The 16120-nt window shown below is 43.2% G+C and overlaps 1 protein-coding gene across 4 annotated transcripts in view; it reads left to right on the forward strand.

The window, feature by feature from the left end:
• Positions 1–16120, forward strand: part of GTF2IRD1 (GTF2I repeat domain containing 1) — a 1036986-nt gene that overhangs the window by 562459 nt on the left and 458407 nt on the right. For all 4 annotated transcript variants that reach the window (XM_085649787.1, XM_085649789.1, XM_085649788.1 and 1 more), the window contains 3 exons: positions 5493–5518; positions 8787–8898; positions 11801–11838. In XM_085649787.1, coding sequence (XP_085505913.1) covers positions 5493–5518; positions 8787–8898; positions 11801–11838 — 176 coding nt within the window. The remainder of the gene's footprint in view (positions 1–5492; positions 5519–8786; positions 8899–11800; positions 11839–16120) is intronic.

A 16120-nucleotide genomic window follows, 5' to 3' on the forward strand; every position in this document is an offset into this window, starting at 1 on the left:
TGAGGATGTTCCAATTCCACAATATTGACTTTTTCACTGTGTGTGAGAGAGAACTAAAGGTGTTGACGCACACCAACCTCGTTTGTGTGGGTGTATTGGATGGATTATCCAATAGGGCATCTATATTGATGTTTAATGCACGTTTGGCTGATTTCTTGACTAATGCTTTAGGATAGTGTCTATCAAGAAGGTTATTTCTTAGGGTCTGGGCGTGTTCTTTGTATTTGTCAGTGCTTGAACAATTCCGCTGCAGCATGAGAAATTGGCCAAAGGGAAGATTCTCACGCAGCGATTTGGGGTGGTAGCTTTTGTAATGAAGTAAAGCATTTCGAGCCATATGTTTGGTATATAGTTCAGTTTCTAACTGACCACCTGAAGGATAAATGTAGAGGTCCAGGAAAGCAAGTTTTTCTTTGCTATATTCACAGGTGAACCTGAGATGGTCATTGCTGGTGTTGAGCCAATTATGAAAGGTGTTGAGGGTCGTCTTATCGCCTCTCCAGTCCACAAGAATGTCATCGATATATCTGTTCCAGAGATGTATGTGTGTCTGGATGGGATTGTTGGATGATAGGACGACCTCCTCCTTGAACACGTGCATAAAAAGATTCGCCAGACTCGGCGCAAAGGTGCTCCCCATGGATGTACCAGACACCTGGAGATAGAGTTGTGTTTCAAAGAGGAAAAGTTGTTCTTCATCTCATGATGAATGGAATCGGTGTAATGGTGTCTGGTGGATGGAGATTCAAGAGGTGTTCGATTGTGGTCAGAGTCTGGTCTTGAGGGATGCACGTTTACAGTGACTCTACGTCAAAAGACACAAGGTAGTCGCTGTTTGGGTCAAATTCCAACCCTCGTAGTAACCTGAGGACGTCCTTTGTGTCCTGCACGTATGTTGGCATCAATCAGACCAAAGGGCGTAAGAAGTAGTCCACAAACTGTTATAATGGTTCCAAAGAGGATCAGATTCCTGAGATGATGGGTCTCCCAGGTGGTGGTCTCTGTGGTTTGTGGATTTTTGGTAAAACATAAAAATATGGAGTCACCGGTTCTTTGGTACAGAGGAATTCTGCTTCTTTCTGCGTGATCCATCCATTATCCACGGCCTCTTTGGTCTTTGAGGTGATTGTTTCTGTGATCCTTTCTGTGGGATCTTGGTATAGTGGACTGTAGGCGGTGATGCTTTACAACAGTGCCTCGAAAACCAATGGCCCCAATGGAAGGACAAATGGGAAGACAAACACTTTCTCACCACACAAGCCAAACAGTCTCTGATGTGGTGGTGCAAGAAAAGCAACCTACTGAAGGGAATCTCCTTTTTTCCAGGATCTTCCAAAACAGAGAGTTGTAATAGATACTTCCCTGACAGTTGGGGAACTCACTTACAAAAGCTCACAGTACAAGGTCAATGGTCACAAAAAGAACAATTGTGCCACATCAATGTTCTGTAACTGAATGGGGGCCATCTAGCCTTGAAGGCTTTTCTACCATCCTTAATCTCTAGCAGTATACTTATTCAGACAGTACCACAACCATGCACTATCTGAACAAACAAGGGGGCACCAGATCAAGGAGTCTGTTTCTAGAAGCTCTAACAATCTGGAATAGGTTACTGGCAAGTAATCTAACGATTCAAGCAATTAATTTACCAAACATTCAAAATTGTCAAGCTGATCTACTAAGCAGATACTTCATAGACAATCATGAATGGGAATTAAACAATGCAGTCTTATTAGATGTTTTCCAAGACTGGAGGTTTCCCGACAGACGTATTTGGCACAGGTGAAAATGCAAAATACCCAAACCTCGCATCAAAAATGGGGAACCAAACTCGTTGGACAATGCCCTTCGATTGATTATCGAAACATTTTCTCTATGCTTTTCCACCGATTCCTTTAATTGCAAAAGTACTAATCAAGTTCAAAACATTGGATGCCTTATTGATTCTAATAGCACCAGAGCGGCCCAGAAATTGGTGTAATCCATAGCTACTTTATCTCTCCAGCAGACCCCACAAGAGGTTGCTGGGCAACACACAACCTCAAGTCGAGGATGCAAGGGAACATTTTTCACCCCAGCATAAACTTCTTGAATTTGAGGGCATCGCTCCTGAAATCATTCAGACACTTAAATCTTCATTCAGATTGAATGATCTTTCTCAAAGAAGCAAAACGTCCAAGCTAAAGGTTGTGTCAGATTTTCACATCAATCAAACAATTTCACTTCCACTGTTTTTCAATAACCCTTCTTAACCAGCAGAAAGGACTCTTCACTCCTTAGATGTTTGAAGAATTCTTAAGTTCTATTAAGATAGAACTAAAGAAATTCGCAAAATGAAACTAGTTGTTCATAAATTATGGACCTGTAAGAACTGGTATGGCTTCATCTAAGCAAACCATAGCTAGATGGCTCATTTCCAGTATTACTCTGTTACCAATTGGCTAACAAACGCCTGCCAGGCACCCCTTTAGCTCTCTCTAGGCATAGTAAGGCTGCTTCTGTCACTTGGATAAAAACATCCCAATTACAGAACTTTCAAAGCAGCTACACGAAAATCGGTTCATACTCTAGCTAAATAGTATTGTTTAAATGCAGATTCAAGAGCTGATGCTTTGCTGGGTCAGGCAACTTGAAAAATCTGTTTAATGTAAAGGGTCCTTACTTGCCACACACCTACTTAGACATATCTTACATTCTTGTTACAGTTTATAGCTTGGTATTGCCACCTGCGAGTAAGGGATATGCTTTATACTCCATTTTTTGTTTATGATGATCAGTGAGGATCCTACAAGGCAGAAGGAAAAGTTACTTACTTGTATTCCTAGTTCTGCATCGTAGGAATCCTCACTGAAGACTTAAATAACCCCCCCTTCTCCCCAGTTATCAATACATTTGCTATATATTTCTTTTTATCCATTATCGCCATTCAAAAAGAACTGATGCTGTGAGGCAAACTGCCAGTACAGGGCATGCTAGGAAGGGAAGCTGCTGGCTCCTTAAAGTAACAGTGCATTTTCCCTGCAGTCCTTGAACTCTTTAACTGACACGTTCCTTTTTCCTTTCTTTGAATTTGCTCAGTCGGTGTTGAGGGTTGCCTCTTGTCAGATGCTGAAATGTGGTCACATTATATTGATTAGCTGCCTTTCGTGGGCCAGACAAATTCAGTAACAAGCAGGCTTGTCATGTTTTTAATGGAGGTACCTCTAATTCCATGGACATTGAGATGGTTTCCTCCATCTAAAGATTGGCTTTCAATAATTGAAGACAAAGGGTTTTGGGATCCCTGCAAATACCCAATAATATTCTGTGTTTATGACTTCAGTGGGGATACCTACGATGCAGAACTAGGAAAACAAGAAAGTACATTTTCCTTTTAGTTCCATTAAGGTAGAAGAAGCTTTCATTCGCTCACTGGTCTAGGCTGATGTATGAAGGAGGAGCTTCCAGGCAGATCTGAATTTGAGTTTCATTGGCATATAGCTTTCTCCATACAGAAAAGAGTGCATCCAATAGCGAACCCCTCCCACCTTGTATGAACGAAGGCTCAAAAAGACCTCTCATGATTCAGTCCAAGTAAAAACATGTCCACTTGCACTTGCTGTTTTTCTACGCTCTCATTTTGCAGTTGCAGAAATCTGACATTTTTCTGATTCTATAATTTACGTGCCCTGTCCAAAAGGAGAAATGTTCTTACCAGGAACTTCATATGTTTGACATATATAATTGGAAGTGTTGTTGTCTGAGAAATAAGGTAAACGTAATACTTATTTATTGTACATGGCGATTAGAGACTCTTTACTAATGCCGTCCAGAACAGTATAGGCCACAAACCTGTCAATTGCTCTTTGTATCACTATTATTTGTCAAGCAGCCCTTTCCTGAAAGCCTCACTCTTGTTGCAGGACAGGTCTATATACGATAGTGGACTTGACTGTTGTGGAGATTTGCAGCGCTTGAACCTCATCCTCTGTGTGTAAACTTGGCACATACCCGTTTTTGACAATCTGTTGCATAGTCCAGTATTTTACCCTAAATCCAATGTTTTGGTACATACTATGTTACATGCTACGTTACCTGGGTCCACTCGTCACCAGCTAGCTTTACTGAGGACTCAACTATTTATATTTACACCCAGTGCCTAATGTTGGACCCTGACTCTGGCACAGGTATGATGCAGAAAGCTTCACTCCCTGCTGTTCTTAGGATATTCTGTGCACGGCAAGGCAATTTTCCAAAAGAGTGTATGGCAGTATTACCAACATAGGGGCTTATTTAGGGTTTGGCTGGCTGTGATCCGTTTCACCAGGTCAGCAGAGGGATTTACTCCACTCCCCTGGCATAGTGCAGCCCGCCATATTTAGACATATCCAACAGGGAGGTGGACATCTCTGATGCCTTCAGCAATGCCGTCCCCATAGTGGCTCTTCTGAAGACACTGAAGCTTTGCTTCGCTGAAGCCATGTTCAGTTTGCTTGCACCGCAAATGTTTTCCTTTTTCAAAAAACAAACGCCCATAGTGGGTGTTTGCTATTGAAAATCAAAAATCAAATATTCCTGCCACTCTGGTAGTTTTCTCCCAGTCTGTAGCAGGCACTTATTTGGCTCTTGTCTGGGGCCACCAGGCTGTTGCTAGCAGGCCCAAACAGGAAAAAATATGTGGAAATATCCTCCTTAAACTGGGCAGATGGTTTGAGTTACTTTGACCGATGTCCCAGTGTTAATCAGGCTGGTCAAATGTTTCTGCCAGAAGACCCAGGAGAGGGTCCGGTCTCAGAAACATGATGGTTCTCCCGACTGTCAAAAGAGCTAGGAGCTGGGAGTTTGGCGGACAGGTACTCCACTGCGTTTGTAATGGAGTACCCCATCTGGCAAACACTAAATATGGTCCATAGTTTGTGCCAGAAGTTTGAAATTCTTTGCATCTTTTGGCAACGCCTGGCCAGTCTCACACCTGTGGATCACTGCCATTAAACCCTCCTACCTATTGCTATTCCTAGCTCGCACTCCTCACACCTCCATCATTCCCCTATCGGTTCCCACATGAAAAGGTGGAGAAGGAGTAGGCCACCTGGTGTTTTCTCTAAAACTCTGAAATCACTTTCCGTTCAAACCAGAACTACTTCTTTACCCGTTTCCTATGTCTCCTCCTCTCTTGGTCTGTGCTTCATTAGTAGTGCACGCTTAAGCATGAATGTAAACATAAAATAAAATAAACATTTCAATACTGTAAAAACCTCCAAATCTAAAATTAGTGCGCAGGTTGTACATTTATGAGTCATATCTGATTTGCCTCGGGGGCAGGGTACTGTTGAGTACATACACAGCCGGTACAGAGTTGTTACAGGTGAGTCTGTAATTGTTTCCTGAACAAAGGCCATTATACGAGAATTTATTTGGTGGAGATGAAGATGCCTCACGATTGAGATGTTTACAGATTAATAGAACTTTTTCCCTCGTTAACCAAATTTACTATTTCTTTTCTCTTCTAATAGGATGTTTGATGAGAGAATTTTTTCAGGTATGTTTAGCTGTTAATATTTCGTCTATGAGCACAGATAACGCCGCATGGTGCTTCTTCTATCTGCTATTTTACATAACCAGCTGTACCTCTTGCATGTTATAGCTTGGGAACCTTGTCATGATCGTTGCAAAGCATACATCTAACAAGCATTGGCAAAGCCAACATGTCTGGCCTTGCCAAGCATGCACTGCTGTTAATTATTGTTTTGCAAACATATGCGATAAGCAAAAATATACATTTAGAAGAGTGGACCAGAACCAGGCACACTAGATGAGGCACTGAAGTGCACTCCTTTTCAGGCAGCTGCGCTCATGTGACCAAGCAAAACTCTTTCACTCACAGTGCAAGGCAGCCAGTGGATGACATGGGTTGACATAGTGTGTCATGCTGCATGTTTTGGTGTACGGAAGCAAAACGTGAATGACACTGGAGCAGACCAGTGCATTAAGAGAGCTGACCAAATGCCCCGGAGCGTATACAAAACAAAGTCATCAAGATGGCGAGACAGCTACAGCTGTCTTTTGGCCATATCTAAAAACGGCCGTTCTCAATGCTCCCACCTGCTTTTGGACAAAGAAAGGAAGGAATAAATGCAAGAACTGCAAGACAAAATGACAGGAAGCAACACTAGGCTGTATAAAGAGCAACTCATTATCAGTTAAAAATATGAATGCACACAAGCTCTTTCTTTGCACACAGTTACATGAATTGTGATATTTTTCACATAAACGCTTTAGTTTATTGATGTGACGCTAAACAGCACTAACAGCCATCAGATCTTTTCAGGACCATGCAGAAGGTTCGCTATTCATTAACTCGTGTTTATATGGGCTCTCGTTCCATCATCACCCATTTATGTTTTTGTAGGGAAATCGCTGGGTAATGAAAAACAAAACCTCCCCAAGCTTCCCTTCCTTCTTTTTCATAACACATAATTCGCATTTGCACTCAGTGCACCTCTATCAATAATAATAGGTTGAGTTTTGACTCATTTATATGCCACGAGCACAAAACATTTAGTGCAAGTTGTACGAAGGAATAGGTTTGGATAGAGAAGGTACTACAACCATGGAATGACAATATTTATTTTAACTGATATTTACGTGTTTTGCCAAAACCCTTTTAACTTGGTGAAAAAACTGCCCTGTGGAGCCATAAAATGCCACACATCGTACCTGACTCGTAACATTACATTTTTTTTGCACAGAATTGCAACTTGAATTTGATGCAGGTGGGTCACGTGGCTCATTCGGCTAATGCTTTCACTATATGGATCTGTGATTGACCTCCTGGTCATCATAGAGTCAAATCCCAGTGGATCATCCATCCTTTCAACGTCCTGAGGTCGATAAAAGTAGTGTCATTATTTTGGGTAAATCAGTTATAATTCTCGCCCATGAATTAAACCCACTGTAATTTATTAACTTCCTGATAGAGGCTCGGTCTCAAGGTGAGTGCAGTTTGCAGTTGTCTTCCTTGTACAGGGTATGTTTACATTCTTTTCCCTAACACTAGACCACCATTCTTGCAGTTATTGTACTTCTACAAAAGATAGGGCCGTGGCCATGTGGGCAGAGCACAACCATGTCCAGCCCACTTATCTTAATGAAAGTTGTAAATAGAATATCTGTTAAATCACCTCTTCAGTTTCATCTCAAGCCAGTGTTAGGGCAGTAGGAAATAATTTAAAAGGTTCAGAACTGTTTTTTGTCTTGAATTTAGTGCAGGAAATGATCCATAATCGTGTAGAATGGCCGATCCACGACTGAGCCCAGGGAGGCCCCTGTGCTTTTGTGGGTACCATGCAGAGTCTGCAGTGCATGGGGGCAGCCCTTTTACCTTTCTATAATTAAAAAGTGTACACTGTTACTGGCACCATTGCCTTGTTTATAAGGAGAAAAGTCTGGAATAAATAAGACTGACATGTCACAAATGTGATAATGTATTCATTTCACTGACATTGTGAAATACTATCAGTGCATCATCTTTTAGATTTGGCATTTGATTTTAATGAAGCTACATATCTCGATATACTTACTCTAGTCAGCCCTCTTCATGCAATAGTCTGCTACTGTATCTTTGACACTGTTTTTCTGCCCACTACAGTACACAACATGGCGCAATGTTCAGTCCACTTCAACCATTGAATCCTTTCTGTGTTGAATGACCGCACCAACTCAGAAAATAGTCCCTTCAGTACCAGGGTTTTTTTTTTTACCAATATGCCCTTTTTGAAATTAACTAATTTCCTTTGACGCTTAGGAACATTTTGTGAGTGCCAGGTAGCTCTCCAGACACTACTACTGTGCCCTCACTGCGCCTTGATGTGGAAGGAAGGTAGTGTTCATGTTTGAATGGGCTTTAAAGCCATTCATAGATGGTGCCCATGCATACACGTTCACATGCATGCATGGGTGGTCATCTCTGAATGTTTTTTACTTTTGTAAAACATGTTCAAAGATGGCTGCTCATGTATGCTCCAGCACCCATGTAGGCAGCCATCATTAAATGTCTTTTGTAAGACAATATTAAAAAGAAACATTTCATAATCGCCATCCATGCATAAACCATTTTTTGTCATGGTTTTTGTAATAATGTTTTACAATAGCCATTAAAAAAAGGGGGGGGGGAACAAGCATTGGCAAAGGCAAAGTTCGGCAACTGATATCAGGCTGATTGTCTTTACCAGTGATTGTTTTCTTTCTCTCTGCTTTACTAATATAGGGTGAAATTGGCAAATTAGCTAAAACCTGCAATTTCTAATCGATGTTGCTCTCTTTTTAACACTTAGTTGCACAGTTAGGCAGCCTCGTGGCTAAGCATGTGAAATAACTGAAAGTGTGTTTGTCTAGAAAGGAGGCAATTAAGCAATAACAAAGTATCAGTTATCCTGTCAAGCTATTATATGGTAAGACTAAGCAAAACACAATTAATATCAAACTGCAAATGGGCGAGCCATTCCCTATGCTGTCATAACATGGAAAAAGCTATGTTGTCATGCAATCTGTCAACAATGCCAGTGTTCAACATTAATAATCACTGTGACCCAGAAGAAAGTCATCAAGGTTCAAAATTGAGCTTTTAGCCAATATATGTATTTACAGACATTTGCATGTACTTCTTGTGACTGCAATAACCATTGCTTGTCAGTTCTAACCTAGAGCGTTGTTCATGAGCTAAACCTTTTTGGCTAACTGTAATCCTGATTTACTGATGCTGGTTTGACTTAATTTAATTATGAAATCTGCTGCATTACCATAACCAGGTAATAAATTTCCCAAAGAACCTATGAAGAATGATGGATGCATTCCGGGAGATGATATTGAACCGCAGCGACTGGATGTGCCTGATGTGGTCGGAGCATCACGTGCCAGCAGGTTAGTAGTTTCACTCTTTAGATTTGTTAGTTATGTGTGAGCTATTACAGAGCCTAATTAGGTCTTCCTGTTTTCAGTGTTCATTTCGGCTGAATCCTGGTGGTGGTTTTCGTTTTTCTTTTTATTCAGTGCCTATCAGTGTGCACACATTCTGACACATGTGGAGTTTCACCAATGTTTAGCATAAAGGCAATCGGTCAATAAACATATCAAACCTATGTAGTTCTCCAAAGGTCTCTTTGGTGCTTCATCTGCTGGACACAATGCAAGGGTTATAACCCAAGAGTTGTTTTTCCTAAATCAGCACCTGACATGCATGACATGGTTTATCTGGTGGTAGGCTTGTCACCTGCTGAGCTTTTCTTGACTGAATGTCTTCAGCACCTTTCATTTCTGCTGGAAAGCTCCCTAGAGTGGTCAGAGACACTTGCTGGCCTTCTTCAGTATGTAATCTCACTGTGATTGTCTCAGGACGTATATAAACAGCTTAGCCCCTTTATATGTTTCGTACCCAGATTAGCCTAGTCATTGTTGCTTATTATAATTTCAAAGTACACCCAACAACATGCTGAATCATCATGCTCTACAGCATTGTGCGTGTATACAAAGAATAGGGATAATAAAGAGATATAAGAAATACTCAGTATCCTTAGGTCTTGCAGTGGAAATAGAAAAATACAAGCCTGATACTTCAAGTATGTTACACAGGTTTGCAGGTATGATGCTTAGGATTTAGGAGAGGCAAAGCCATACAAATCTAGAGAAAATCTATTCTTACCATTTTCCACCAGTAACACATAATTTGTTTAGGTAGGATTTTACCATTTCTACCTAGTTAAAACTGAAATCCGGAAATTTCTTTGCCTTCAAGAAAATTATTTTCACAATTTGGTTTAAACATGGGCCCATGCTGTAATCGGCACACATGATTTGGCTGTGCCATCTTTAGCATTATATTTGATCTAGGCTGGTTTTACTGTAGGTTTATCTGCGCCTGTTTCATTAAAGTTGTGTCTGTCCCAGTGCTTAATTTGAGCAGGTGCTTTCCGGTGCTCATAGTACCAGTTAAGGACACACTCATTCGGAAGGCATCCTTATTTTCTCCAGAATCACAGGATGTTGAGCCACGCTGAGACTCGAACCCGGTTCCCCAGCTCCAAAATCGGCAGCTCTAGCCATTAGGCCAAGTGCTCTCCAGACTAATAAGTGCTGGGGCTCTAGTCATGAGGCAGTTACACCAGCACATTTCTCCTGTTAGCGCTGCCTCCCGAGGAGAGCCCCAGCACTTTTTATTTTACAAATTAACCACTGGTCTGTCCCATTAATAACCTCCATTGTTATCATTTCAACAGGAATTCATGACATTGAATTGTAACGAACATGACTGTAGACAATCTCATCTGTATTTAATGACTTCTTTTAGACTGGTGGAGGGGAAGTGTTTTATGTCATTTAGATTAAGTGGCTTATTTAGAGCTGGGCAGATATGGGACAGACATAAAAAAATTGGCGGCTGTCCCTTCGGCCCTGTTTATAGTCTGTAGCCAGGTACACACTTTAGGGTGGACAGCAAACTCTGATAAGTTATAAACAATACTCTATATTTTCTAAAGTCCCAGATAATGTGAGTGCTTAGCATTGTAGTCTTACAGAAGACAAGTTTTGAGGCCTCTGTGGAGCAAAACCTGAATATTGCAAACCTGCGTCTCTCCCTCGTCCAAAATTGAGAGAACATCAAACAATGTAACCATCACCAGTTATTGACAAGGTGAACACGTTTGCATCAGCAAATGAGTTGTGAAGTAGTAGGATCCTAATTATTGCACACACACCCTTATGATTGCTTTACAGTCAGCAGTATCTTCAAGATATGCTGATATAGATGTTAGGCAAATATATTGGTGGTAATCCCTAGATTAAGAATTGGGTCCACTACCAGAGATGGAGGTTATTGTAAATTTAATGTAAATTAGTGAATCTTTTTAGGATGATTTGCAGAACAATGTGTACTTAGTTAATTATCTACATGCTTTTTACATTTCCTACTTGTAATTTATTGTTGTGTAATCCAATAAAAAAAACTAAATTCAAAATGAAGGCTAAAGGAACAGCCCTGGTGTTGTTGGCTTTAGTAATCAGTCACCTTAATTATCAACCTCAGGTAATAAGTTACTATGTTTACTAATTGTTTAACATTGCATTCCCAACATTATTAATCAATAATGTGAGTCTGAAGATTTCATGAGGTTAAAAAGTCAAATGTTTAGAATTTAAAAGAGGGTGGGGCCAGTAGCAGGATAGGGTTTTATTTTGTTGTGTGGAACAAATCAAAGAATCACTTAATTAGTCTTTTTTTTTATTTTTTATATCTTTCATCTTGATTGTGCGCTTATACTTCCTTGCTCTAGCACCGCTAGGTAGCATAGCGTTGAGTGTTTACATATCAAGAATAACAGCTGGAAAGTGCCAGATCCTGAAAAGACTATCATAACCGGATTCAATTGCTTCCCTTTGATTGAGGAAAAGTTTAGTGGGTAATGATTGACTGGTCTAGAGATTGAGGTACTTTTTGATATTGGACTGTGAAGAAGTAGGCTTCTCACTACCTTTCTAAGCCAGGTGTGGATGTTATCAACTACCCGAGCACCAGGAATCATTGAATTTAGTCTACTTGGGCCTTAAAAGTGCACTCACTCAATTGTTTTAGCCTGATTTCTGAAAGGGATGATTGCTCGGAATGAATTTGCTACTCAGGCAGCACAGTCGATCCATTCAATGATTCCTTTACATTAATGATGAATTATTAACCATTAATACTTACTGTACAAGACTGCGGCTGTTCCTAAAACACTGTTTAATTACGATTTTCTAATGACACTGACAACTTTCTTTTATTATGTAGATCTGAAAAGATCGGTGTTGCTGAAGACTGCGAGCCAGGTAACTTTTAAATGGTAATCGTTGTTTGAGAGCCATGATTTTAAAGGGGCACTGTCTTATTATATAGTGGGCTCTAAAATGTTCCAGACCACTGTTATTTTTTACAAAAGGGTAGGGCAAAAGGCTGTTTTTCAAAGACTGCTACACTTTCATTTCAAGTTTGATGTTGTCTGGTGTTCACATTAGAGAGAATCAGTTCCGTTCCTTTAGCTGTTGGACCATAACTTTTACAGATAGTTTCTCAATTTATAGTGGACCTGAAAAGATTTCTTCAGTGGTAAAGGAATTGTTCCATTACATCTCACATCAAACCAGAGAATCTCTACTAAAGCAATGAAGCACATTCACAAAAACCTGCACAGAAAAGGCAGATTGTCGCCAGAATAAAATTACTCAGTGTTGTTTAATTAATTAAATATTGTGTTTTTTCACGCACGATCAACCATACACTATTTTGAATACAGCAGGAACATGCCTAATTTGGCCTAATTCCAAAATCTCGTTCGATGTTACGCTCTATGGTGCGGTTATGGAGGCTTACTTTAAATTTCCTCTTACAACCAACTGAAAGTACCCTTCTCCATGCAATTTGAAGCTAATGCCACCAAACCATATTTTCTTAGAAAGCTGCAGTAATGGAAACCTTCTGTATGGTAGGTCTTACCACTGAAGAGTCTCAGGCACAAGACACAAATTACTTTACTTACTTTCTTCAAATTGTACCCACTACCAAATGTCATATCTTGTGAGGCAGTTTACACTAAACAAGTCTCAGAGCAAAGGCAGAGCACTCGGTTTGTTTCTATTGTCTTAGTACAACACTGTGTAATTCCTTCAGAAGGGATGATTGAATCTGTTGGTATCAGGGGCTCAGTACAATGCCACAATTTATCCTGATTTGGGCACAAACAGTGGTTTGCCTCTGAACTGGAATTATAACTGCAGCAGTAATGCCGTACCCTTGCAGGTTTTTGCCCTCACAATGTTCACCAGGTAAACTTTTGCAGAATTTGATGTTCACCAGGTAAGAGTTTGTAGAATTTGTGTGGAAAAAACACACATTCTAATTTAACACCATAGAATTACCACATTATCCTGTGTTCCAAGGTGTATAAATTGTAATGGTGCAGGAATACAGCACTTTGCAAATAACGCTACCCAGTATTGCCATAAAAAATAGCATGCGACTTGTAAACTCCCCAAGTATCAGTTACTTAATTTTTAGTATGGACATCTGAGGCTTGTGTAAGTGAGAGAAGGTGTCTCACTCAAAGGGAGAGGCTAGTGGGGTTACCTCATGAGAACTATTGCAAGACTGTGAATTTATGATGCGGGTTCACATGAACTTTTAGACACAGTTGTACAGAAGTAGGCAACAGGTTAAGGGCAGAAAGACCAGTATCAAACTCCACGTGAGAGGGTTGATTGGCTTCTCCATTGCCAGTGAAGGCGTGTAGGCTGCTACTGGTTTTTAGCAGTGCCATCAGGATGCAGACAATTATAAGAAGCAGTATTTCAGAGATTCAAATGGAATACCTATCTAGAAAATACTAAGTATTACCCCCAGGTCCCTTATGTCCTCGTCCCATTCAATACTTATGGAGATAACCATCTCCCGACAGAAAAAAGACTAAAAGAATGCTGGGACACTTACCCCGCCCCTTCCACTGGGAGTACATAAGGAGGACTTACCCAGCATTCCCCCTGTTCTTTTTTTCTGTCTGTCGACAGAATCTGGATGTGGATGCTGGTGCTGCTCATGCTGGGCTTGAGTGGCTTTTTCTCCTGTTTCACCCCATCCGGCTGCCTGGCTGTGCGGTTGGGGTGTTTGGTTCCTTGCCTCCCGGTCTGCTGGGCTTGCTGGGAGGCTTGGTTTTCGGCCGGCTCTTTGTCTTCCCTACGTGACGATTCCTGACAGCCCTTTGCGGCTGGTGAGCCGGCCTCCCGGGTCCTTCCGGGTTGCTTGCTCCTCTTCCTGTGGCTTGGTTGGGTGGATGCCGAGCATTTTGTATCTGCCTTCCTGTATCCTCCCCGGACTTGTGGGGGTGGGTTTGCTGCTTTGGTCTGCCAGCGGCTTCGTGTGGAAGGTGGTGGTGGGGGGGGCATTGTTGCTGTATGGAGTCCCCCGGGTGAGTCCCGCATAGCGGTTTGTTTTTTGAATATGCCTTCCCAAGCTGGTGAGTCAGCCCTGCTGGCTAAGTTGCTCTGCCTTATGTAAAGTGAACATGGGTGTGAGTCCCGGCTTCTGCATTTGCTCAAACTGCGTCATCATGCGCGAATCTCTGTATTCCATGTGCTGCCCTTCCATCGCTGCCTGAAGTAATATTAAAAATATAAGGTGCTTTCCTTCATGCGTTGTGGTATGATTTGGAGTGAAGACGGTCTGGGGCTGGTGTCTGCAGTGATATGTTCTTGCTGACACGCATACAGCATTGTTGGAATTACTACGGCCCGAAAGGGTGCTGTGATTCAAACGCTGCTCCTCCTGAGAGTGTCACACGGGACGTTTGTTTGTTTGTGGATTGGCCTTTTCCTGCTGCCTCCCTGCAGTGAGCTCCTCCTTCAGGTGTGGCTTGGTGGTTTCAGAGTCTCCGGTTGTTGGCGCTGCTCTGTGTGGCCTCTTTTTCTGCGCGGGAGCTGCTTGCGTTTCACCTCCTGATGTTTGGTTCATGCTCCTCGTTGTGCATGTCTGCCGTTGTGTAGCCGATGGACCGTGCCCGGTGGCCTGTGCCAGTGGTTCTGAGGTGATTCCGGGACGCGTGCGCTCAGTTTTGGGCGCTGTTCTCCTCTGTCGTTCTTCCTGTGCACTTCGTCAGTGCGGACACTTCATGGGCGTTGCCTCTGTCCTTTCTTTGTTCGGTCTCCCCCTGTGCTTGGTCCTGGTTCTACTGTGTGCACGTTCCTGCTGCGGCCATGCGCACGGCTGTGTTCATGCCTGCTTGTGTGTGCCTTGCTGGTGCCAGGCCTTCCTTTGTTTCACTGCACTCGTTTTTTGGCGTTTCCATGTGTCCCGTTGGGTTGGGTTATGGTTGCCATCTGTTTTCGGTGCCTGGAACCTCCGTCGGTGCGTCCATTTGCTATGGATGCGGTGGTGTGCCGGTGGGTTGTACTCTGTGGCCTGTAGGGTGTGTGTCATGTTGCTGGGTCTGCTTGGCTCGCTCGCTTACTCGACCGGGCGCGACCCGGCTAGGATTGCCTTTGCCGGTGTGTGGGAGCCCAGTGGCTACTCCTGCTTCGTTGCTTTCTCCGGCTTCTGGTTGGCTAGGTGGTCGTATGTACGGCGTTCCTGCCATGTTGCATTTCAGTGTGCCTGGTGCGGTTCCTCTCGGTTGTCTGGTGGAGTGGCTGGGTGCTTTCTGCTGCCATATGTGTTCGGCACTTGCTTGGCTGCTCGGTTGCTCTGCTTCCGGCTGTGCATGCCTGTGTTCACGTGCTTTTCTGTCTCTTGGGTACTGGCACTTGTTGCTTGTGCTTGTGCTACGCGCTTGGGGGCTAGTCCATGTGGCTCTGCTCTGGCGGTGTTCTTTTTCAGTGCTCGGTTGGTTGTCCGGGGGCTTCCTGGTGCTGGGGCTCTTTGTAGTCCTTTTCTTTGGGGATTCTCGGCCCTGGCCTGTACTTGGAGTTCGTGGCTCCGGTGCCTCTTGATGGCTTCGGTGGGTCTCTGCCCATTGCTTATCCTTTTGGGAGGGCCTGTGGCTGCAGTGCCTGGTTGTTCCTCTCTGTTATCCTGCTGCTGTTTTGGCTCTCTTGGTTCCATTCCGTGTTGCCTTTGCCTACGCTTCTGCTTGGTTCTTCCTGGCGTGCTTGTTTGTGCTGCGTTTGCCCTGGTTGTCTGCGGGACCTTGCTTTGGGCTGAGTGCTGGAGCTCCTTGGCTGTGTCCTGGGCCGCGATGTTGTGGTCCTGGCTTGCGGGGTTTTGCCTGTGGCCTTTCCTCCCTGGGGCTGGCTTGTCTCCTGCTTGGGGTCGCCTGCTTAGGTTTCGGGAGAGGTTGGGTTCCTATTTTTCTGCTTCCCCGGGCTGCTGGTTCTTGGTGGGCACTGTGGTGCTGGTCTGGCCTGCTTTCGGGGTCTGTTTCTCTTGCTGGTGTGCTTCAGGGTGCCCTGTTTGGTCCTCTTTGGTCCCCGCTGCTGCGTGGTGTTCTGGGCGCCGCGTCTGCTCTGGTGCCGTGGTGGCTTCTGGCTCCCCTGGGGTGTCTTGTGTTTGGCCTCTTGGCTGATGGCGGTGCCTCCTCCTTCGGCCTTTCCTCCCTGCTTCCTGTGGTCTTGTCTGGTTTCAGGGGTG

Source organism: Triturus cristatus, chromosome 3_2 (assembly GCF_964204655.1).
Source record: "Triturus cristatus chromosome 3_2, aTriCri1.1, whole genome shotgun sequence".
Classification (NCBI taxonomy): Eukaryota; Metazoa; Chordata; class Amphibia; order Caudata; family Salamandridae; genus Triturus; species Triturus cristatus.